The sequence below is a fragment of the Gigantopelta aegis genome, chromosome 1 (genome assembly GCF_016097555.1).
Source record: "Gigantopelta aegis isolate Gae_Host chromosome 1, Gae_host_genome, whole genome shotgun sequence".
NCBI classification, from domain to species: domain Eukaryota; kingdom Metazoa; phylum Mollusca; class Gastropoda; order Neomphalida; family Peltospiridae; genus Gigantopelta; species Gigantopelta aegis.
Window position 1 is genome coordinate 37325356 of NC_054699.1, and position 25277 is coordinate 37350632.

Sequence of the window (25277 nt, forward strand, 5' to 3'; positions counted from 1 at the left end):
GATGCTCTGATGGGCGTTCATGTGGTGTGCGACTGCTGACTGCGATTCACCCAACTGGAGGCGGCCTATTGCAATGTTTCGATTCGGCAGGTTTTAGTCTTAGCATCGTGTAACTCGTCTACGTCGAATGGAAATGAGGCATCATTGCGATCATTGCAGCTTTAAATAACCATCACTACCCCAATGTTTCCCCCGAGTTTCACGTGCATTCGCTAAAATCTGACCATTTCACACTGATTTCCTGGAATTGTAGCACAACGTGTGTTAAATTTGTTTTAGGGTGCATTAGGGCATGCTGTCCCATTCCAGGAACATTAACAAACCTGGTCATTCAGCAACATTGTACAAAATAAACGATATTTTGTAAAATCAATTCTTTTTTCTTCTTTCCCGATCACCTACGCGTTTCTTTGTTGACAGAGTATAGTAATTTTGACACAGGAAACCTGCTGAAGATTTTTCCATTAGGTGTCTTTTATATGCACCTTCCTACAGTCAGGAAAACATATACCACGACCTTTTGCCAGTATTGTTGCACTTGTTGGAACGAGAAAACCCCCAATCAGTTGAATGAATGAATGAATGTTTAACGACACTCCAGCACAAAGCTACACATCGGCTGTTGGGTGTCGAACAAAGGTAAGTATGTGAATAGGCCTGAGATCATTTCAAGAAACTTCATAAGTAATGTAATATTTTTATTAATATTTTATCAATATATATATAATACTATATGTTATATATGTCAAACAAAAACAAGTAACATTTCACGAATTCCCCACACTCGTAAGCATACGAGACGGGGGGGGGGGGGGGGGGGGGGGGGGGGGGTGCAAAAAATCATAGAAAAATTCGGGCAAACTGTGCTAAGCTGATTTTTTTTGTAACCCAATATAGCTGTTTGGCAGTAATGTTAATATGAATAATTATTGTTAAGCAGACTGGCATTTTCGTTTAATTCTGGCAGAAAACAGTCCCCCCCCCCCCCCCCCCCACACACACACACACGGGAGCCCATACGCCTACGTCCACACTGTGTGATTGTGTCTGTCAGTGGTTTGCCTTGACAGTTTTAGTGTCCCGATTCCTCATCTTCACCTTCCTAACAAGTGGTTCGAGAAACAGAGCAGCAGATGCTGTCAGAAGAGTGGCTCCCAGATAGTTGAAACAGGTGTTGTAGGTTCCCGTGACGTCATGTAGCATCCCTACAATAACAAGGACATACAGATAACTCTTAGATAGTTGAAACAGGTGTTGTAGGTTCCCGTGACGTCATGTAGCATCCCTACAATAACAAGGATATACAGATAACTCTTAGATAGTTGAAACAGGTGTTGTAGGTTCCCGTGACGTCATGTAGCATCCCTACAATAACAAGGACATACAGAAAAGTCAGGTAGTTGAAACTAGTGTTGTAGGCTCCCGTGACGTCAGGTAGTCCCTACAATAACAAGGACATACAGAAAAGCAGGTAGTTGAAACTAGTGTTGTAGGCTCCCAGGTAGTTGAAACAGGTGTTGTACAGACAACTCAGAACATACAGATGACTTAGGGTATACCCATGACCTAGCAACATATAGATGATTTCAGAACACGCATATGACTTCAAAAGATATGCTCCTGAACATACAAATAACTTCAGAACATACAGACGGCATCAGAACATAGGGATGATTTCAGAATATACAGACGATACAGAACGGAAAGACTTCAGAACAGACTTTAGAAAGATAACCAAACCGAAACAGTTGAGTAAAATAGTTTACATGTAACTCTCTCTCTCTCTCTCTCTCTCTCTCTCCTCTCTCTCTCTCTCTCTCTCTCTCTCTCTCTCTCTCTCTCTCTCTGTGTGTGTGTGTGTGTGTGTGTGTGTGTGTGATGCATAAATATGGAAGCACAAATTAGATATTACAAATTAGATATTACACATCCAGATTAACCACACTAACCTATAATGGGATTAGTGATCGACTGTCAAGCATCATGAACGACCAAGACCACAAACCGACCGCGCATTAACACAAGAGCTTTACCACTGGGCTACGTCCGGCTCCCTTCTTAGTAGACTGTACAGATTTATCATTTCGTGAAATGCTCGTGCACATTGATTTATTAATAGTCGGCTACTGGATGTCAAACATTCGGTAATTGCGACACATAATCTTAGAGAAGAAACCAGCTAAATATTTCTATTAGTAACAAGGGATATTTTATATGCAACATCCCAAAGACAGGATAACACATACCACGGCCTTTGATATACCAGTCGTGGTGCACTGGCTGGAACGAGACATTGCCTAACTGGCCCACCGACGGGGATCAATCGACCGCGCATCAAACGAGCTCTTTACCACTGGGCTATATCCCGCCCCCTTCTTAGTAGACTGACCAGATTTATGATATATATACTAACCTATGATGGGATAGTTTATCGACTGCGAAGCTCCGTTGACGACCAAGACAAACCCGAAGGCTTTCGCGAACTGCTCGACGCCGAGGAAATCCACGATAATGATTGGATGTAGACTGGCGTAGGATCCTCCCAGGAGGCCGAACCCCGCCACGAAGACGAGCAGGTGCTGGTAGCTGGTGTACAAGGCGACGAACTGGAACGCCACGCCCAGCACGAGGAACGCCGCTGCCAGCATCAGGCGGGGCTCCATCCACCTCATCTCGGCGATGATTCCCGCCAACAGCCGAGAGCAGAGGTCAAGGCCAGCGATCACACTGAGCAGCGTGCTCGTCTGGAAGGGAGATAAGCCTCTCTCCTCGGCTAGCGAAGGGATGAAGAGACCGAACATCGCGTACCCGACGATTGCACACGTCGTCATGCAGAAGATGATGAGGAAATGAAGATTTCTGAACAGAGAAAGGTCAATGTTTTTTACCAGTTGTAAGAATATGTTTATTTTGGTGTTCGAAACATCGGGTTTTCTTTCGCATATATTTTGTGAAGATTGTAGGCGAGGGGGTGATGACACCTTTGCGTTTGTCTGTCCGATGATTGGAAGACTGGCAAAATGGAATGATTCCAGACTTGCAATGTGCATAGAAGATGTACTTAAGTATGATGGTGCATCTTGCCAAACACAGGGTAGACTGTCAGCCTGATTACGTCGACCTGCCACAGTGCGGGCTAAATTACCATCGGGCTTTCTTCGACCTGAATTCACCGACATCAGTTTAGGCTGTATCCCGTCAACCAGGCGACATATTCTCGTTGAGCGCTTGCTGAAGAGGTTTAGACTCTTCCCGCTGCTACACTGACTGGCATTGCTTTCATCGCAGTGACGTAAACCTGTTAACGAAAGCAGTGGCACTGACGAATAGATGACATCAGTGTTGACTCTCGGACAGTCCGCCAGGAAGGTTTGTATCTGGTCTTCAGAACCTATACACTGACACCCTCCGCGGATGTGTGTTACACCATTAGCCATGTTGGTTTTATCGTCTGCAATTTTGTCATAGAGAAACTGACACACATTGACCTCGCTTGAAGTATAACTGGCCGCCATTGTTGGTTTGCTGTCGTTTGAAGTATAACTGTCTTCCATTTTTAATTTCTTATCATTTGAAGTACAACTATCCACCATTATTGTTTCTTTGTCATTTGAAATACAACTGTCCACCATTTTTGTTTCTTTGTCATTTGAAATATAACTATCCACCATTATTGTTTCTTTGTCATTTGAAATATAACTGTCCACCATTTTTGCTTCCTTGTCACTTGAAATACAAATATCCACACTATTTTGCTCCTTGTCGCTTAGAATACAACTATCTACCATTGTTGATTCCCTGTCACTTGAAGTATACTTGCCCACCATTGGTGATTTCTCGTCGGCTACAGAATCCCGGCCACCTTGTATTCGTTTCTCTCGCTCGCTGTGTAGCGGTCTCAAGAGCGCCGAGCACAACACGGCGTGTGACATGACGGCCCCGACAAGCAGCATGGTGCCGCGCCGCCCGTACTCCTGCAAAAGGTAGGTGAAGAACGGCGCCATCAGTATGCAGCCCACGGACATAGCACAGTTAGCGAGAGCCGTGGCTATGCGCAGATAACACCTGAAGTACTGCGTCAGCAGAACGGTGCTCGGCCCGTACACCATGGCCAGGCCAAGACCTGGATTGTGGAAGAAAAATACAAGGTGGGTGCGTTAGAGTGCGTGTGTCTCAACTCTGTGTGTGTGTGTGTGTAGTGTAGTGTAGTGTAGTGTAGTGTAGTGCGTGTGTGTAGTGTAGTGTAGTGTAGTGCAGTGTAGTGTAGTGTAGTGTAGTATAGTATAGTGTGTGTGTAGTGTGTAGTGTGTGTAGTGTGGTGTGGTGTGGTGTGGTGTGGTGTGGTGTAGTGTGGTGTGTAGTGTAGTATAGTAGTGTGTGGTGTGGTGTGGTGTAGTGTAGTGTAGTGTAGCGTAGTATAGTAGTGTGTGGTGTGGTGTAGTGTAGTTAGTGTAGTGTAGTGCGTGTGTGTAGTGTAGTGTAGTGTAGTGCAGTGTAGTGTAGTGTAGTGTAGTATAGTATAGTGTGTGTGTGTAGTGTGTAGTGTGTAGTGTGTGTAGTGTAGTGTGGTGTGGTGTGGTGTGGTGTGGTGTGGTGTGGTGTGGTGTGGTGTGGTGTGTAGTATAGTAGTGTGTGGTGTGGTGTGGTGTGGTGTGGTGTAGTGTAGTGTAGTGTAGCGTAGTATAGTAGTGTGTGGTGTGGTGTGGTGTAGTGTAGTGTAGTGTAGTGTGGTGTGGTACGGTGTGGTGTGGTGTGGTATGTAGTATAGTGTAGTAGTGTGTGGTGTGTAGTGTATTAGTGTGTGGTGTGGTGTGGTGTAGTGTAGTGGTGTGTGTGTGTGTGTGTGTGTGTGTGTGTGTGTGTGTGTGTGTGTGTGTGTGGTATAGTGTAGTGTAGTGTTGTGTGTGTGAGAGAGATTAGATTATGTTTAATACGTGTGTAGGCAACAAAACTGTGAGTAAACGGGCAGTCCATCAACTAAACAAGCATTTCATCAGCTGTGGTGGTTAAACAAACATCCCGTAATCTAATATTCTCTCACTGGCGGCGTTATATGGCCTATTGTAAATAACACGGAAAGCGTCTCACCGAAAAGACATCCGTGTGAAAAGATGAGAAACCCGACGCCAGATGCAAACGCACTGAGACACGCCCCCAGAGCCGACAGGGCGGATCCAACAACTGCTATGCTCCGTACAGTCACCTTTCCCATCAAACCGTTCATAATTAAAATGGCTGCAAAAAGATGAAAGCAAAACAATAAGCACACACCTTTGTATAACAGAAGCGCTAGAACGCGCTGATACTTAACAATCGGCTATTGGAGGTCTAACATTGGGTAATTTAGACATTTAGTCTTAGAGAGGAAACCCGCTACAATTATTGTGCGTAGTTTTCATTCAGTTAAACCGGCATCGGTGGCGTCGTGGCAGGCCATCGGTCTACAGGCTGGTAGGTACTGGGTTCGGATCCCAGTCGAGGCATGGGATTTTTAATCCAGATACCGACTCCAAACCCTGAGTGAGTGCTCCGCAAGGCTCAACGGGTAGGTGTAAACCACTTGCACCGACCAGTGATCCATAACTGGTTAAACAAAGGCCATGGTTTGTGCTATCCTGCCTGTGGGAAGCGCAAATAAAAGATCCCTTGCTGCTAATCGGAAGAGTAGCCCATGTAGTGGCGACAGCGGGTTTCCTCTCAAAATCTGTGTGGTCCTTAACCATATGTCTGACGCCATATAACCGTAAAATAAAATGTGTTGAGTGCGTCGTTAAATAAAACATTTCTTTCTTTCTTTCTTTTTCATTCAGTTAAAGTTTAGTTTTTTTGTTTAATGACGCCAGTAGGATGCCAAAGAGTTGATAATTGTGTTTAACGACACCACTAGAGCACTTCGATTAATTACACAAGGTCTATTACAGGATCACACTGGAACAAATTGTGGTTTAACCAATTTTTATATATTTAGAGTATCTTTCTGAAAGTTATTAAAATGTGGTTAATTTAAGGAATATTATATTAGTCAAACACTAATTGTTGTAGCCACTTTGTATTAACATTAGTAATTGGCTAATTTGGCACTAGCAGTGTGATTCCTGCTATTGGATGTCAGACATTTGATACTATTCGCTGAGATAATTAATTAGTTTATACCAGCGACATTTCGTTTTTGAAAACTATTTGTTATGAACTAGTTTGACCACCGTTCATAAAAAGTGCTGTCAGAGTGGTAGGTACAGAAAGTTAAATCTTTGTTTTGTTTAACGACACCACTAGAGGACATTGATTTATTAATCATCGGCTATTGGATGCTAAACATTGAGTAATTTTCACATACGGCCTAGAGAGGAAAGCCGCTATATTTTTCCATTAGTAGCAAGGGATCTTTCATGTGCACCAGTCGTGGTGCACTGGCTGAGACAAATAGCCCAACGGCCACACTGACGGGGATCGGCCCTAGACCGATCGCGCATAAAGCGTGCGTTTTACCACTGGGATACATCGCGCCCCCAGAATTAAAACAAATCCAGAAATAACTTAAAACTCCATGAGCATACGACGTTCTTCACTATGGGCGACCGTTTGTTTTTAACCATTGTTTTTACAAATTACACATACAAATAGAACTTCTTTTTTTCAAAACCAGTTTTCCTTTTCTGTTTACGTCAAGTCAAAGTAGAGTTACTAACAAAAATATAAGCTTCAAACAGGGATCGCGGAGCAGCAGGGGATGGGTGGGTGGGGGTGAGGGGGGGGGATGGTGGAGGCATGCCACCCCCACGTTTCCTTTTTATTGTGCTAGAAATGTTTTGATTTGTTTTTCTTTCTCTTTTCTTTTTGAAAGACTTAAATTCGAAATTTTCATTGGGAGATTGCCCTCCCCCGACCCCCCCCTCCAAAAAAAAAAAAAAACCACAAAAAAACCCAAACAAAATATATATATTTTGCTGACGCGTGGTGCAGAGGACGTCAAAAACAACGACGATGACGTACACGCTATGCTGAAGACTATCTGCTGCACCCCCAACACCATCGTTGTCATGGAAGCGCTCTCTTGGAACGCCTCCTGGAACTCGACCAACATGATCCCAAACGACTTGATGTATCCGATGAGCAGCATGTTTTGGACGAAACACCCTGCAATAACAAACAGTGAGGTCAGGTCAGGTCAGGGTCAGGTCAGGACAGGACAGGACAGTTCATAGGTTTTAACGTACACATTGAGAAGAAGCTGTTGTGGTGGTTTCGCCCGCTCCTCCATCCAGGACAGGGGAAGATTTGGGGTGGATACATACGAACAGTGGTCGATGAAAACCGTTTTCAACAGACACACACGATAAATCTCAACGACAAAACCGTAATACCTCACAAAGGCCGTATATCTGCTCAATGCAGAGTCATAAGCGTACGAGAGAGGGTGGTAACAGCCTCCTCACCCACCCCCCCCCCCCCACCCCACCCCCCATACACATCACAGTGCTGGAGGAGCAAATCCTCAAATTCGTGCAAAAAGATAGAGATATTCGGACAAAATGGTCTAACCAGAAGCCTTGTCGCCATGTTTTCCCATCATCCTACCCACAATATTAGCTGTAGTCCATGTTCAAATGTGCAGTGATTCGTATGCAACTCTGTTTAACAGTTTGGTAATAATGCTAACATGAATAAAATATTCGGGCATTTTCGTTTAATTCGGGCAAAATTCAGCCTCTCTCCCCCCCCCCCCCCCCCACTACACACACCCATACAAAAATGTGTAGAGTGAAACTAGTGGTTGGTTCCATGAAGTTGACAGTCAGCACATTTCTATACTGGACTCCATTTAACCTGCTAGATTTGTAGTTTTGAAAGAGACGGGAGAAGCAATAGTAATACATTTTACCTAATAACTAATATTGTATAACTTATAACTCGACGTATTCTGGTAGGCGATACATAACGCAAACTTGTATGCACTTTCCCACAGAGAGGAAAGCACATACCAAGGCCTTTGACCAGTTGTAATGCACTGGTTGTAACGAGAAAAAACCCAATCAGTTGATGTGATCCATCGAGGTACTTCGATCATGCGACGCAAAGACCTCAGGCGAGCACTCAACAAGAGAAATTAAAGTGACAGACCCTATGTTTTAAACACTACGACGCAATTTTCACTATCAAAGCCATTTTTGATAATTTAAATTATATTTTATTATTTAGAATATTCACTTTTGTATACCTGAAGTGGTTGGTGTCATCTGGGATGTGGTCATCCAGGTTTTAGTAAAACCCCAAAATACATTTTTCATAATTCTAAAAACGCACGTCTGAGAAATAATGGTTATCGAGACAATCTCTAGTTATTTTTAACGGTATTTCCATGTTTAAACATCACAAAATTTAGTTTCTCTCAGTTATAACCGTATCCAAATGTGTTGCAGGTTTGTAGATTAACTAAACTTAGTGTCCATTTATACGGGCTGAAACCATGGTCTGCGCCTTTAAAACGTATTTGAACCAAATTATATACAACACTCACGTCTACATAATATACACTGTTGACTTACAAATACGTCATCTGACAACAGAAATAGACGTGTGTAGCCTTAATCTCAGACAGTGGTTGGTTTGGATTGACATTTAAGATGCCAATCAGGTGTCTTTAAATTGATATCCAACATGTATCATATCTTCGTGTGATAACATCTTACGCTGTTGCCTAAACATTTTACGCAGAAGTACGCTTGGCGATTACTGTAAAGAATGCACATTTGTTTAGTGCATTTGGCACTGTTCTTTTGCCATTCTTCGTGATTATAGTTAGGTCTATAAACCTTCGAACTACTAAACCTTCGTACTATTGAACCTTCGGACTATAGAACTGTAACCAATTGTATAGCCGTCTCATACATGCGACAACAATAACAAGTGAAACTTGGGTGGTGCGTTTCCATTGACGTAGCCCAGCGGTAAACTGCTCGCTTGATGCGCGGTCAATCTAGGATCGATCCCGTCGGTGGGTCCACTGGCCTATTTCTCGCTCCAGTCAGTGAACCACGACTGGTATATCAAGGCCTTGTATTTGTTATCCTGTTTGTTGGATGGTGTATTTAAAAGAATAGCGGGTTTCCTCTCTAAGACTATATGTGCCAATTACCGACTGTTTGACACCCAATAGCCAATGGTTAATAAATCAATGTGCTCTAGTGTTGTTGTTAACAAAACAAACTTTTATTTTCATTTATTATCCACATAGTTCAAGTATAGGGAAGTATAATCAGTATGACCCACGTGTGTCGTAATGACGTAATTTTGGGAAGTGACATCATAACATAATGTGACGTCCCCAGTTTTAGCCACGTGTGTAATCGCTTACGAAAATTACGTCATTGGTTAGCCTTATCATACAAAAAAACTAATATTTTGGATAACATGGATAATAAAGAAATTGTTAAACTCGCGTGTGAATTAGGGATGTAACGAATATACACTGTGGCGAATTCGATACATATCACGAATATCAGGTGACGAATGCGAATATATATTCACGTCCAGGAATACAAAAGTGAAAAAAGTTTTGCAGAAAGGAAAAACAGTATTTATTTATTTATGAATTTATTTATTTATTTATTTATTTATTTAAAGTAAATGCTGATTAATCATGGGTGGGTCTATTGTCTAGTCCAGTACCACTAACTTGTCCACATTTCCGCATTAAAGGCATATTGTCACAGACCACTGACCTATTAAATGGCCTAACAAAATATTACCTGAACAAAAATATATTTGATTTCCCCCTAAATGTACTTTATTCAAACATCTATGTAACCACCATACTTCACTTATTAATGATATTTTGTGAAAATAATTGAATTATGGCAATGGTCCATAATTCAAAAACTAAAATTGCCAAGAGGATTGACTTGGATTTCACTCCAACATGGTTCAATTAAAGTGATGCGACAGCTAAATTTGGTTTTAAAAAAATCAGTGTAATTTTTATTTATTATCCATTTTTAGAGAAATAAGGTCCTTAAATCTGTGATAGTATGCCTTTAAAATACACCTGCACTGTTAAACCATTGCAAATCTGTCCATTACCTTTCAGTAATGGATAAAAACTCCACTAGTTTATTACCCCCCCCCCCCCCCCCCCCCCCCCGAACCACTAAAGTTAAAATCTATACTTACATATTATTTTTCTGGAATGGAAAGTTACTTGGACATTCCCCTGTACGGAAAGTGCAACCGTATAAGGCCGTTGTGTTTTCCGATATATATTAACCAATTTGTATTGCCATATTTGTATTGCTAATGTAGTAGTGTTGGTACTATGTGCTCCTACTGGCAGTAGCTAGTGGGAATTTCCCTATTAGCTCAGTTGGTAGAACGCTGGACTATCGTACTGAGAGCCAAAGGTTCGAATCTCCTCAGTGGAGGTTGATTTTTCTGTTATATTTGGAGCCGACGTAGGGACTGGGTGTGTTCTTAACACAAGAATACAATTATAACCCAGTTAGAACCCGTATCAGTTCAACGGCCCGTGGCCCACAGCTTCACTTGGTGTGGGAGTATGTAGTAGTGTTGGTACTATGTGCTCCTACTGGCAGTAGCTAGTGGGAATTTCCCTATTAGCTCAGTTGGTAGAGCGCTGGACTATCGTACTGAGAGCCAAAGGTTCGAATCTCCACAGTGGAGGTTGATTTTTCTGTTATATTTGGAGCCGACGTAGGGACTGGGTGTGTTCTTAACACAAGAATACAATTATAACCCAGTTAGAACCCGTATCAGTTCAACGGCCCGTGGCCCACAGCTTCACTTGATGTGGGAGTATGTAGTAGTGTTGGTACTATGTGCTCCTACTGGCAGTAGCTAGTGGGAATTTCCCTATTAGCTCAGTTGGTAGAGCGCTGGACTATCGTACTGAGAGCCAAAGGTTCGAATCTCCACAGTGGAGGTTGATTTTTCTGTTATATTTGGAGCCGACGTAGGGACTGGGTGTGTTCTTAACACAAGAATACAATTATAACCCAGTTAGAACCCGTATCAGTTCAACGGCCCGTGGCCCACAGCTTCACTTGGTGTGGGAGTATGTAGTAGTGTTGGTACTATGTGCTCCTACTGGCATTAGCTAGTGAGAATTTCCCTATTAGCTCAGTTGGTAGAGTGCTGGACTATCGTACTGAGAGCCAAAGGTTCGAATCTCCACAGTGGAGGTTGATTTTTCTGTTATATTTGGAGCCGACGTAGGGACTGGGTGTGTTCTTAACACAAGAATACAATTATAACCCAATTAGAACCCGTATCAGTTCAACGGCCCGTGGCCCACAGCTTCACTTGAGGTGGGAGTATGTAGTAGTGTTGGTACTATGTGCTCCTACTGGCAGTAGCTAGTGGGAATTTCCCTATTAGCTCAGTTGGTAGAGCGCTGGACTATCGTACTGAGAGCCAGAGGTTCGAATCCCTTCAGTGGAGGTTGATTTTTCTATTACACTAAGATATCTCATTAAGAATTATACAAATGTATTATGCTTTAATCAGCTACTGTATTTAATCGCTTGCATATTGATGTTATATTGCATACACTAACAAACTACGCTCTCCCGTGACCTTCACGTTAGGAATGTAATAACTCGTAACGCTGGTTGGACGATATTATGCGACGTCATACAGTTTGTTGACAGACACGAAATCAAAGCACATGAAGGGTACCAGTCAAATTCGCTTGATCTAATACAAAACATGTCTGGACATTATCAAAACAACTGAATCGTGAATTGGAAACATAAATTGTACAGTTAACATTGCATATATGTATTCATGTATTCGGTTCAGCCTGTGACGAATACGAATGCAACTACGATAGAGATCGCTGTTCAGTGCACCGAATATTCGAGTATATCGTTATTCACACTGTAAATCATAACGATTTTACGAAATTCGTGTCACGATTTATGTAATACAAGAATTATGACATTCGTTTCGTAAAATCAATACGACACACAAGCACGTATAATAATATCTACATATTTCTCACAACAGAAAACAACCCACAATTATCTATAAATATCTAATACATAATTTGCATCACACAAAACAACCCAATGCCAATTATCTATAGGCCAAGACGTCTAAAACATCTACAGACGTCCAAAAGCAACTTTACAAAGCTTGCACTGAATTATAGAAAACCAACAAACGGTACGGGGGGGGGGGGGGGGGGGGGGGGGGGTATGAAAGTATCACGAACCTCTACATCTGAACGCCACAATCCACTGTGTGATACAATTGGTAGGTTTCGATTAGGAACAATATTTAACAAATTATTCAAATTTTATGTATGTAAACTTTCTTTTGGACGTCAGTATACTTTTCATCACACAAAACAACCAATGCCAATGATATCTAAACATCTAAAACATATGTTTTTATCACAAGAAACAACCCACGCCACATTTCTATGGACATTACACAGTGGCACAATATACCAGGAATGGGGAGAGGGGTTGAACATTCATGCATTTCGCCTTTCATCCAAGGAAAAGTTAAAGTTTGTTTTGTTTAACGACACCACTAGAGCACACTGATTGATTAAACATCACCTATTGGAAAGAAGGAAATGTTTTATTTAACGACGTACTCGACACATTTTATTTACGGTTATATGGTATCAGACATAATATGGTTAAGGACCACACAGATATTGAGAGAGGAAACCCGCTGTGGCCACTTCATGGGCTACTCTTTTCGATTAGCATCAAGGGAGCTTTTATATGCACCATCCCACAGACAGCATAGCACATACCACATTCTTTGTTACACCAATTGTGGAGCACTGACTGGAACGAGAAATAGCCCAATGTGTCCACCGACGGGAATCGATCCTAGACCGACACCGCGCATCAAGCGACCTCTTTACCATTAGGCTACATCCCGCTCTTCATCAGCTATTGGATGTCAAACATTTGGTAATTTTGACATATAGTCTTAGAGAGGAAACCCGCTACACTTTTTCATTAGTAGCAAGAGATTTTTTATATGCACCATCGCACAGAAAAGGATAACACATAATATGGCCTTTGATATACCAGTCGTGGTGCACTGTCTGGATTGAAAAATAGCCCCAAATGGGCCCACAGAAGGTGATCGATCTTAGACTGACCGCGCACCAGGTGAACGCTTTATCACTGGTCTACGTCCCGCCTCCTTCATCCGAGGAATGCATGCTTTTCAGATGTGCAAAGTTGAACAGTTTGAGCTTCACTGACCCGCTATCGATCCGACATAAACCGTGTTCATCTACCAAGCGCGGATTCAGACGGAGACCTAAGGGACCCGCCCTCCCCCTCAAAGTCCCCCCCCCCCCCCCCCCCCCCCCCCCCACACACACATTTATTCTTATTTTTGGTCAAATAATATATAGTACAGAATAGTAGAATACACATAAAATGTAAACATATCCCGTCCACTTGTCAAGGACCTTTAAATTCTATTTTCAAAAACAACAACGGGTTAAAAAATCCTGGATCCGCGTCTGACTATTTGCATAAAACTGTCATTGGGTCTGCACGGATCTGAGTCGTGTCACATTTTAAAACTGTCATTGGGTCTGCACGGATCTGAGTCGTGTCACATTTTAAAACTGTCATTGGGTCTGCATGGATCTGAGTCGTGTCACATTTTAAAACTGTCATTGGGTCTGCACGGATCTGAGTCGTGTCACATTTTAAAACTGTCATTGGATCTGCACGGATCTGAGTCGTGTCACATTTTAAAACTGTCATTGGGTCTGCATGGATCTGAGTCGTGTCACATTTTAAAACTGTCATTGGTCATTGGGTCTGCACGGATCTGAGTCGTGTCACATTTTAAAACTGTCATTGGGTCTGCACGGATCTGAGTCGTGTCACATTTTAAAACTGTCATTGGGTCTGCACGGATCTGAGTCGTGTCACATTTTAAAACTGTCATTGGGTCTGCATGGATCTGAGTCGTGTCACATTTTAAAACTGTCATTGGTCATTGGGTCTGCACGGATCTGAGTCGTGTCACATTTTAAAACTGTCATTGGATCTGCACGGATCTGAGTCGTGTCACATTTTAAAACTGTCATTGGGTCTGCACGGATCTGAGTCGTGTCACATTTTAAAACTGTCATTGGATCTGCACGGATCTGAGTCGTGTCACATTTTAAAACTGTCATTGGGTCTGCATGGATCTGAGTCGTGTCACATTTTAAAACTGTCATTGGTCATTGGGTCTGCACGGATCTGAGTCGTGTCACATTTTAAAACTGTCATTGGGTCTGCACGGATCTGAGTCGTGTCACATTTTAAAACTGTCATTGGGTCTGCACGGATCTGAGTCGTGTCACATTTTAAAACTGTCATTGGGTCTGCATGGATCTGAGTCGTGTCACATTTTAAAACTGTCATTGGTCATTGGGTCTGCACGGATCTGAGTCGTGTCACATTTTAAAACTGTCATTGGATCTGCACGGATCTGAGTCGTGTCACATTTTAAAACTGTCATTGAGTCTGCATGGATCTGAGTCGTGTCACATTTTAAAACTGTCATTGGGTCTGCACGGATCTGAGTCGTGTCACATTTTAAAACTGTCATTGGGTCTGCATGGATCTGAGTCGTGTCACATTTTAAAACTTATAAACTACATGTAGGTTCTTCTAACCGCACGTGGGGGCGGGACGCAGCCCAGTAGTAAAACGCTCACCTGTTGCGCGGTCGGTCTGGGATCGATCCCCGTCGATGGGACCCATTGGAGTATTTCTCGTTTCAGCCAGTGCACAACGACTGATGCATCAAAGGCCGTGGTATGTGCTATCCTGTCTGTGGGATGGTGCATGTCAAATATCCCTTGCTACTAATGGGAAAATGCGTTCTAGTGGTGTCGTTTAACAAAGCACGGGTCCAGGTTGTACTCACCGCACAAGACAACCCATGCCCAGCCTCTGTCGACGTTGGAGGAAGTCGTCTCATCATTCGTGGAGTCAGACGACTGGGTGGTCAGTCCCTCATCACTGTCAGCGCAACGACAGTCCGGATCCTGGACTGCCAGTAGACTGACACTCGCACTGTTACTGTCGTCGTGTAGTACCAATTCACAATCAATGGCGTCTGAGTTTTCTGTTGGCATGATGTTGGTCAAATTCAGGTCTCGACATTAGCGGTAATCCGGGGTATTTTCGCTGCCACAATATGACTCGGGCTTACACATGCACAAAGTCGATGGTCCAGCAACGACTGTCCCACCTGCGAACAACCTCTACAGTCAAAACACACGCTCAATTTGACGGTGTTAGAAATAACCTTTCGACTGTGAGTGTGTGTGTGTGTGTGCTGTCGTCACACAAGGGGTTTCGGGTTACAACAGTGTTAATTTGTCACCTGGTCTGACCGCAACTGTGTGTGTTCGACCCTGGCAGGAACTAAGTTACCGATCATAAGTCATCCAGTGGCTGAAATATATATATATTTTTAAAAAGAAGCTAATTATCTACAAACATCTAAAACATATTTTTCATGACAAAAACAAAACCAATCATAAAATAGTGCAATTTTCGTGATTTAAAAAAATTAAATACAGCTATATCGTAAATACTCGTTATAGTAAGATCGTGTCGTCAATATTCGCTACAGTAAGATTGTGTTGTGAATACTCGCTGTAGTAAGCTCGTGTTGTGAATACTCGCTATAGTAAGATTGTGTTGTGAATACTCGCTATAGTAAGATCGTGTTGTGAATACTCGCTATAGTAAGATCGTGTCGTCAATATTCGCTACAGTAAGATCGTGTTGTGAATACTCGTTATAGTAAGATCGTGTTGTGAATACTCGCTATAGTAAGATCGTGTCGTCAATATTCGCTACAGTAAGATCGTGTTGTGAATACTCGCTATAGTAAGATCGTGTTGTGAATACTCGCTATAGTAAAATTGTGTTGTGAATACTCGCTATAGTAAGATCGTGTTGTGAATAATCGCTATGATAAGATCGTGTTGTGAATACTCGCTACAGTAAGATTGTGTTGTGAATACTCGCTATAGTAAGATCGTGTTGTGAATACTCGCTATGATAAGATTGTGTTGTGAATACTCGCTATGATAAGATTGTGTTGTGAATACTCGCTATGATAAGATCGTGTTGTGAATACTCGCTACAGTAAGATCGTGTTGTGAATACTCGCTATAGTAAGATCGTGTCGTGAATACTCGCTATAGTAAGATCGTGATGTGAATACTCGCTATGATAAGATCGTGAATACTCGCTATAGTAAGACCGTGTCATGAATACTCGCTATAGTAAGATCGTGTCGTGAATACTCGCGATAGTAAGATCGTGTTGTGAATACTCGCTATAGTAAGATCGTGTTGTCGTTAATACTCGCTATAGCGTGTATACCACCAAATCAAATCCCATAGACGACAATAGTAACATATGTGGTTAAAACTCCTACATGCAGGGTATAAATGGACATAAACACCATGAGTGTAAAGAGTATCACCCCTCGACCTTAAAGAAAATAAGATAACACTGGAGTTCAAGCTGCTCATTTCAGAGATAACGCGTAGCTTCTATGACTACCCCAGTTCCACACAAAAAACATATCATACTATTTTTAGCAGGACTTCGCATACGTTTCAAGCACTGGGGTGTTCCTACAATGACACTAATTCAAATTAAACTACAGGAATTTACTGGCCAGATGAACCATCATTTTATCACAGCACACACCCTCACGTTTATCACCAATGACAGGACTGGTAGCCTCAATTGAGGCATGAAAAGTTGGGTGCACCTCGAACTTTGACCCAGCCGGATGTTATATGGTTTAGTACTACCTATAGTAAGATTGTACTCTGCCCTGTACGCCCCTTTTCAACAATTCATTCAATTCATCTTAATATATGTTCGTGATTATATCCAATTAAGGTTCAAGTACGCTGTCCTAGGCACACACCTCAATTATCTGGACTTTCAGTCCAGGACAGTGGGTTAGTGGTTAATTGTTAGTGGTCTTACACCTACCCATAATAGACAGATAATGTATTTGAGTCGTTAAAACTCGTTTTGGGTGGGAGCCGGTACCGTGCTACGAACCAGTACCTACCAGCCTTATGTCCGATGGCTTAACCACTACACCACTGTAGCCGGTCCCCCCCCCCCCCCCCCGATCTACACCAGCGATGTTATAATCTTTATAATCTTTATGGATCGTAGAAACCCGACACGAGTTGTGTAACCGATGTTACGTTTTTCAATGGCCTGAAAACCGCCCCCGTCGCCGCACACAGCAACAGGCAAGCTCAAGGCCAAAGGTGGCATGGCGTCAGTGTTACTAACTCGCTGAGGGTTCACTCATTTCTGTCGCCAACACAAGCACAGCACTTCCACGATACGAATACATTTTAAATTACCAGGCCCATAAATAATTTAAAAATAGCTTCATAAAAATAAATGTAATTCGCTTAGTTTGGCTCGATCGTGATTTTTGCGAAGCATGTCTTCGTCTGAAAGAACCGTCATTCTGTGCGGTTAGTGACCCTTATTGGCTACAAAAGCACTACGGGTCACACGAAATAAAAATACGTTTTGTGGCGTAGCTTTAGTCTGGCAGACGAGGGCACACCACACACTCTTGTTACTTTGCTGTTGCTGTGGTCTGTTGAGGTAGTGAGTCACGTATGTGTGCCACGGGCTTAAATTAGCACTAAATCTAGACTGAATACTTCGATCGATCTACTTATATCTTCTTTAATCAATACCTGTAACGTCACTCTATTGTTCGACCTATAGACTACTATTCAGCCCTCGTGAGCTTCCTTTGTTTTTCTTCTTTTTTTAATCCTATACTACGGAACATTTGCAAATTCAAGAGCACCAAAACCAACCCTCGCCCGCTACGGACCCTGATCGGACTGTTTGTGCTCCCTTGTACATGCCAGCGCGGACGACACTGCACCCTCTCCCGCCCACCCCAAACCTTTTCCTGTCCTGGACGGAGGAGCCGGCGAAAGTCGACACCTGCGCCCATGACAGGCGTGTGTTACAACAACTTGTTCTGAATGTGCACGTTAAAACCTATGACCTGACCTGACTTGGCTATATTTTTTTTTAAGAATCGACAGTTAACCGAATATTCTTCATTACATTATATATCAACAAGAGAAAATGAATGACATAATACTAAAACTAAACATTGCTTATGTGCTGGCCTTATTTCCCTTCACGTCCCAGTAGAGCTCCATCCGGTAATTAGTTTCGCTTTCAAAGCTTTACTTCCAGTCATAAAACACATTCATAACACAGCAATCCACGTTCGTTGACATTCGTGCAAATGTGCCACACAGCCATGCTGTATTTGATATAGATCAACTCGAAGTGACGTCGATTCGTTCGTAATTTGACGGAGAGTACATACAGTGTTCAAAATAAATAGGGAATGTTTGACTGAATATACGAATAACTACTAAATAACACGTCTATGCAGCAATCACACGTACACAAAGGCCATCCGAGCCCAAATAGGATTCTACTGGACACGTGTTTGTTTGTTTGTTTGTTTATACATGTGCTTAGTTTCGTGCTTATTAAGGTTCAAGTACGCTCACTGGCGTAGCCAGGATTTTATATTGGTGGGGCACCGAATCGCCCGCAACTTTGCAGACTTGCCACGATACCTTTGGAGCTATTGAGGCATTCATAATAAGGATGCTCTTTAATTCAACTATATGCATGGGGCCTACAAGCTACGCGGTCGATCCCGCTTACGTACATGAAACAGTGGGCAGACCTGGCACTGGCTAGTATGTATTGATGTATGAATATCTATATATTGTATGTATGTCGAGGTTGACTGGACAAGAGATAATTCAATCCATTCTGGCCTCATACATTGTCCCATACCGTTGCTGGGACTCCGTGGCACCGAATCGCCCGCAATTTTGCAGACTTGTCACGATACCTTTTGAGCTATTGAGGCATCCATAAAAAGGATGTATGTATGTATGTATGTATGTTTTTATAAAATTTAATAAAGTCTAAAAAAAAAACTTTGATTGGGGGGTGGTTCATGGACTCGATTGTCAATGATTATTAAATCCATGTGATCTAGTGGTGTCGTTAAACAAAACAGACTGTTGTTAGTGAATTTTGTACACTACCTATATTGCATTTTGTATGTACTACACATTTATATGTAAACCGTTTAGATGGGGAGTGGTAGCCTTACACTGCCCCAACCCCCACCTCGCGCCAACATTTGACCGCCGTGTGTGTAGCCAGCCCTCATTAGCCGTCTATATATAGCCACTTCTTTGCTAAATAACAAATATGGCGGCCATAATTGCGGTTGTATTTATGGAATTCATCTCAGTACGCAAAAATCAGCACGATGTGTGTACGCTAGTCGATTGGACCCGAAAGATCCTTGGGAAGTGCGGCATCGACCAAATATAAAGTTGGCGGTCGGCAGTGCACTTCAGCAGAGAACAAATCACAAGAATCGAACACTGTTGCGTATTATACTGTAGATAACATTTCGATATCAACGATTTGTGTAATTTAACAGCTGATAACATGACCTTCACCCTAGGACTGATAACATGACCTCCACCCTTAGACTGATAACATGACCTTGACCCTAGGACTGATAACACGGCCTTGACCCTAGGACTGATAACATGGCATTCACCCTAGGACTGACAACATGACCTTCACAATAGGACTGATAACATGACCTCCACCCTAGGACTGACAACATGACCTTCACAATAGGACTGATAACATGACCTCCACCTTTATACTGATAACATGACCTTCACCATAGGACTGATAACATGACCTTCACCCTAGGACTGATAACAAGACCTTCATTCTAGGACTGATAACATGACCTCCACCCTAGGACTGATAACATGACCTCCACCACTGGACTGATAACATGGCCTTCATCCTAGGGCTGATAACAATACCTTCACCCTAGGACTGATAACATGACCTCCACCCTAGAGCTGATAACAAGATCTCCATCCTAGGACTGATAACAAGACCTTCACCCTAGAGCTAATAACGATATCTTTACCCTAGGACTGATAACAAGATCTCCACCCTAGGGCTGATAACAAGATCTTTACCCTAGGACTGGTAACAAGATCTCCACCCTAGGACTGATAACATGACCTCCACCCTTGGACTGATAACAAGATCTTCACCCTAAGACTGATAAGAAGATCTTCACCCTAGGACTGATAACATGGCCTTCACCCTAGGACTGATAACATGACCACCACCACTGGACTGATAATATGACCTTCACCCTAGGACTGATAACATGACCTCCACCACTGGACTGATAACATGGCCTTCACCCTAGGGCTGATAACATGACCTCCACCACTGGACTGATATCATGGCCTTCACCCTAGGGCTGATAACAATACCTTCACCCTAGGACTGATAACATGACCTCCACCCTAGGGCTGATAACAAGATCTCCACCCTAGGACTGATAAGAAGACCTTCACCCTAGAGCTAATAACGAGATCTTTACCCTAGGACTGATAACAAGATCTCCACCCTAGGGCTGATAACAAGATCTTTACCCTAGGACTGATAACAAGATCTCCACCCTAGGACTGATAACAAGATCTTCACCCTAAGACTGAGAAGAAGATCTTCACCCTAGGACTGATAACATGACCACCACCACTGGACTGATAACATGGCCTTCACCCTAGGACTGATAACACGATCTCCACCATTGGACTGATAACATGGGCTTCACCCTAGGACTGATAACATGGCCTTCACCCTAGGGCTGATAACATGATCTCCACCACTGGACTGATAACATGACCTCCACCACTGGACTGATAACAAGATCTCCACCCTAGGACTGATAAGAAGACCTTCACCCTAGAGGTAATAACGAGATCTTTACCCTAGGACTGATAACAAGATCTCCACCCTACGGCTGATAACAAGATCTTTACCCTAGGACTCGTAACAAGATCTCCACCCTAGGACTGATAACATGACCTCCACCCTTGGACTGATAACAAGATCTTCACCCTAAGACTGAGAAGAAGATCTTCACCCTAGGACTGATAACATGACCACCACCACTGGACTGATAACATGGCCTTCACCCTAGGACTGATAACATGATCTCCACCACTGGACTGATAACATGGCCTTCATCCTAGGACTGATAACATGACCACCACCACCACTGGACTGATAACATGGCCTTCACCCTAGGACTGATAACATGACCACCACCACTGGACTGATAACATGGCCTTCACCCTAGGGCTGATAACATAACCTTAACCCTAGGATTGAACACTGCGTGCACGAGTATTTGGTAAGGGCGTGCTGAAACTCAGTGGTAGGGTTAGGCTGATCTGCGTTGGTTCGCAGGATCGATCGCCCTCTGTGGACTCTTTGTCCCTCCCCCTCCCTCCCAATTTCAACCTGCGCCCCAAGACTGGTACATATCAAAGGATGTGGTAAGTACCGCTATATGTATGGGAAAATGCATAATTTAACTTTTAAAATAACACGTCGCATTATTGATATGAGTGGCCTATGTTGCAGCAGTCGGTTTTCTTTTAATGCGAGGTCGGACTGGCATATCAAAGGCCGTGGTATGTGTTATCCTGTCTGTGGACATATTTCGTATGTTTGTTTTTAATAAGAAAATTTCCCATGAACCAATGTATACATATACAGGTTGAATTAAGTGTGTATTTGATTTTATTGTCTGAATCCACGGCAGTCGGGGTGGGGTGGGGTGAGGGGTGCGGATCTATAATGTGAGATGACAATGTGAGTGTATTGGTTGTGAAAAAAAGTTTCATCTGGGCACAACATATATCCGATTTTATTTCATCTAGTACTACTGTTACAAGTAGCCTTGTGCTTGAAACATGTATGGAGTACCTGTAAAAAAAGTACTTTTGTGCGGAACTAGGGTAGATATAGACGCTACCCGTTAGTTCTGAAATGAGCAGCCTGACCCCCCAATTGTTTTCTGGTTCACTTTTAGCGTGAGGGGTAGTAGTATTTATATCCATGGCGTTTATATCGATTGATACGCTGCAGGTAGGCGTTTTAGCCACATGTTACTTCTGTCATCTGTGGGATTTAATTTGGTAGTATACACCCATAAAGCGCTCGCCTGATGCGTGGTCGATCTAGGATCGATTCATGTTGGTGGGCCCATTGGAATATTTCTCTTTCCGCCCAATGCTCCACACTGGTGTAACAAAGACTGTGGTATGTACTATCCTGTATGTGGGATGCTGCATATAAAATATTGTATAAAATGTTGTTGATCGGAAACCACAGACAGGATAGTACATACCACGGCCTTTGTTACACCAGTTGTGGAGCAGTGGCTGGAACGGGAAATGTACGGAGCAAATTGTAACGAAAGCGATGAAGTGTTTAACTTTTCCCATTTTCTGATTTTCATATAGCATAAAATAATTTAACTATTAACTTTACAATTGAGAAAGACGTAGTTTTAGAAGTGAATTTACATGTTTCTAAGGGTTTAAAAAAAAAGAAAAAAACGTTTACGTTTGTTTTTGTTTAAAGACACCACTAGAGCACCTCGATTTATTAATCATCGGTTACTGAGTATCAAACATTTGGTCATGTTGACACATAAGCTTAAAGGATACCCATTACAATTTTACATTTGCAGCAAGGGATCTATTTCTGTGCACTTTGTCGCAGACAGAACAGCACATACCACAAATAATGGATCTGCCGAGGTTCGATCCTGCAACAAAAGCACCTCAGGCAAGCGCTCTGTCCACTGAGCTAGCTAAAACAAATTTATTATTATTATTGTTTTATTATTAATCATTTAATTATGTTTTTAGTCAGGTTCATGTGAAGCAACAGATCAGTTATCTTCCCATTTACAGCCCTCTACATTGCGGCTGATTTAGTCGCATCTTCAACCATTGTTTTCATTGGACGGCTAAAACATTTCCTACTATCCATATAAAATAGACGCCATCTGGTTCCTAGACACAATTGCACGAGTCTCCCCTAGGTTGTCATGCCACGACCAGAAGCCGTCAGGCCCTTTCTAAGGGCCCTATGGGCAACCTAGGGAGACACCCCAGCATCATAGCGGTATAATTAACGAGCTACTCTCGACTCACTAAATATCAACACCTATGTTAGCTCCGGAACTTTCTCTTTCGACCAACCGTTCAAAATTGCGCCCAATATCCTCAATCAAAATTGCGCAACTTTTTCTCCTTGGCATTATACTTGCTCCATCAAAATTCCATAGCACCATCACCTCTCCCCCCCCCCCCCCCCCCCTTCCGCCTGTTACCGACCACGGTTGGGCTGCTGGTGCTTTCTTGCACCTGCTAGTGCAAGCGGTCCCTCCTTCTCCCCACCCCCACCTTTTCTGTCCTGGACGGAGGAGACGGCCGAGACCGGCTCTTGTGCCCAGGACAGGCGTGCGCTACAACAGCTTGCTCTGAATGTGCACGTAAAGCCCTATGACCTGACTTGACCTGGCTCCTAGATGGAAAGTTAACGCAGAGGGCTGATTTAGCTGACCGGAAATATCTCCGCACAAGTAGTCCGCTGTTTGACTGGGATTATTTAACGACAGACAGTTCTGAGGTGGCAACTATCGGACTGAAGTTGACAGGGGAGGGCATGTAATTTGCAAACATGTGTAACTTGTCAACATTAAAAACCTTTTTTGTGTTTCAATTCCAGCTCATGCAAATGTTGTACCTTTTGTGTAAAATGTGTACTCCGGCCAGGTTTAGTTGCCAAATTGGTGTGTTTGTTTAAATCAATATTCTGGGAGCAAGAGCTGGCAAAGGTTCATTAAAAAATCCACGGGCCTATCGATATTAGTAAAAGTGTTATACAGAGACACAGAGCGTAAATAATTGTGGTCTATGGGAGGTAACACGCTTCTTATCTTCTCGCGGATTGCGGCAATGCGGGCAGCATGCCGAGCCTAGGTCAAGATCCATTCACTCGCCCGTTCGTTCAGGTCAGGTCAGGGTTTTACGTGCACATTCAGAACCAGCTGTTGTAGCGCACGCCCGCCCGTACGGTTTTCTGTGTGTTTTTATCAGAGGACGTGATCGCCTAGGTGGGTGTGTGGTTATCTAGTAATCCCTAGAAACAAACCAACAGCTGACATGATATTTTAAACATACATATCAGGCAATGAATCCAAAATGCATATTATTAGAAGTACATTTTGCATGTAGAATGCAGGAAATTGCATTTCAGGACATGTAGTTTTCAACATTTTACAGGGGAACATAGCCTGAACTCCCTAGAAACTTTGCTGTGCGCCTTCGCCCCCATTCTCTACTCAGCTCCCTCCCCAATGTCTATTTGCTTCCGCCGTGCCTGTATGTAGACTCCAATTTAGCCCTAGTAGGCCTACTCTGCCGTTCAAAATCTACCAAAACGACTATTTGCACTATTATTATATATCAGTAATAACTCTACAATAAAATGCGAAATCCTCTATTACAATCATCCAACAAAAAGGATAGCACATTCCACAGCCTTTGATATACCAGTCGTGGTGCACTGGCTGGAACGAGAAATAGCCCAAATGCGCCCACCGATGGGGATCGACATCAGACCGACCGCGCATCAGGTGAGCGCTTAACCACGTATTTGAATGAATTTAAAAATAAATATGCAACAAGTATAATCATACTCACCATACAAAAGGTGAAGAGTCCATGAAGACACCAGTATGCACTGTGTGGTAGTCCACGCCCCAAATTAAAGGTGTTTGACCGCCATGGTAGTTAATCGAGGCCAGGTGTGTCCATGCCTATCACTGGTTTGTGTGTTGCGTGCACTCGGCCGCGTTAACGTCCAGTCTGACCCAGCTGCTAGATATAATCTTTTGGGATGGGTGTTTTGAAATATATATATATATATAATTTTTTTTATTTTTTTATCGCGGACTATTGCGACATGGGTTCTCACTTACCGTATACATATCATAATATACTCCTCACAAACAAGTCGAGCACAATGAATTAACCATGGAAATGGTGTATCGTTCGACAATATTGTTAAAACAAGCATTCTGCGAGTACTGATACGGCAATACAAGGGGAAGGAACTCTATTAACGTGCCATATCGAAAAGGTTCAGACTCGCCCATCCCAATGTTAGCAATACATGTCACCTACCGGGCTTAATATATTGAGGCATTGCAAACAACAAAAAGTCCGAGAAACAAATTTTCATATC

The 25277-nt window shown here is 42.8% G+C and overlaps 1 protein-coding gene across 2 annotated transcripts; it reads right to left on the minus strand.

Moving 5' to 3' along the window:
* Positions 1–685: 685 nt before the first annotated feature.
* On the minus strand, positions 686–24900 carry LOC121374575. 2 transcript variants are annotated; one of them, XM_041501682.1, is made up of 6 exons: positions 24734–24900; positions 14923–15455; positions 6994–7137; positions 5089–5235; positions 2414–4123; positions 686–1205 (listed from the first exon to the last, which is right to left on the minus strand). In XM_041501682.1, exons 2-6 carry the CDS (start codon positions 15131–15133, stop codon positions 1051–1053), a joined length of 2367 nt encoding a protein of 788 aa, XP_041357616.1. In that variant the 5' UTR covers positions 15134–15455; positions 24734–24900; the 3' UTR covers positions 686–1050. The 2 variants fall into 2 exon arrangements, with proteins under 2 accessions (XP_041357616.1, XP_041357619.1); XM_041501685.1 differs by lacking the exon at positions 6994–7137.
* Between the last annotated feature and the right edge of the window lie 377 nt (positions 24901–25277).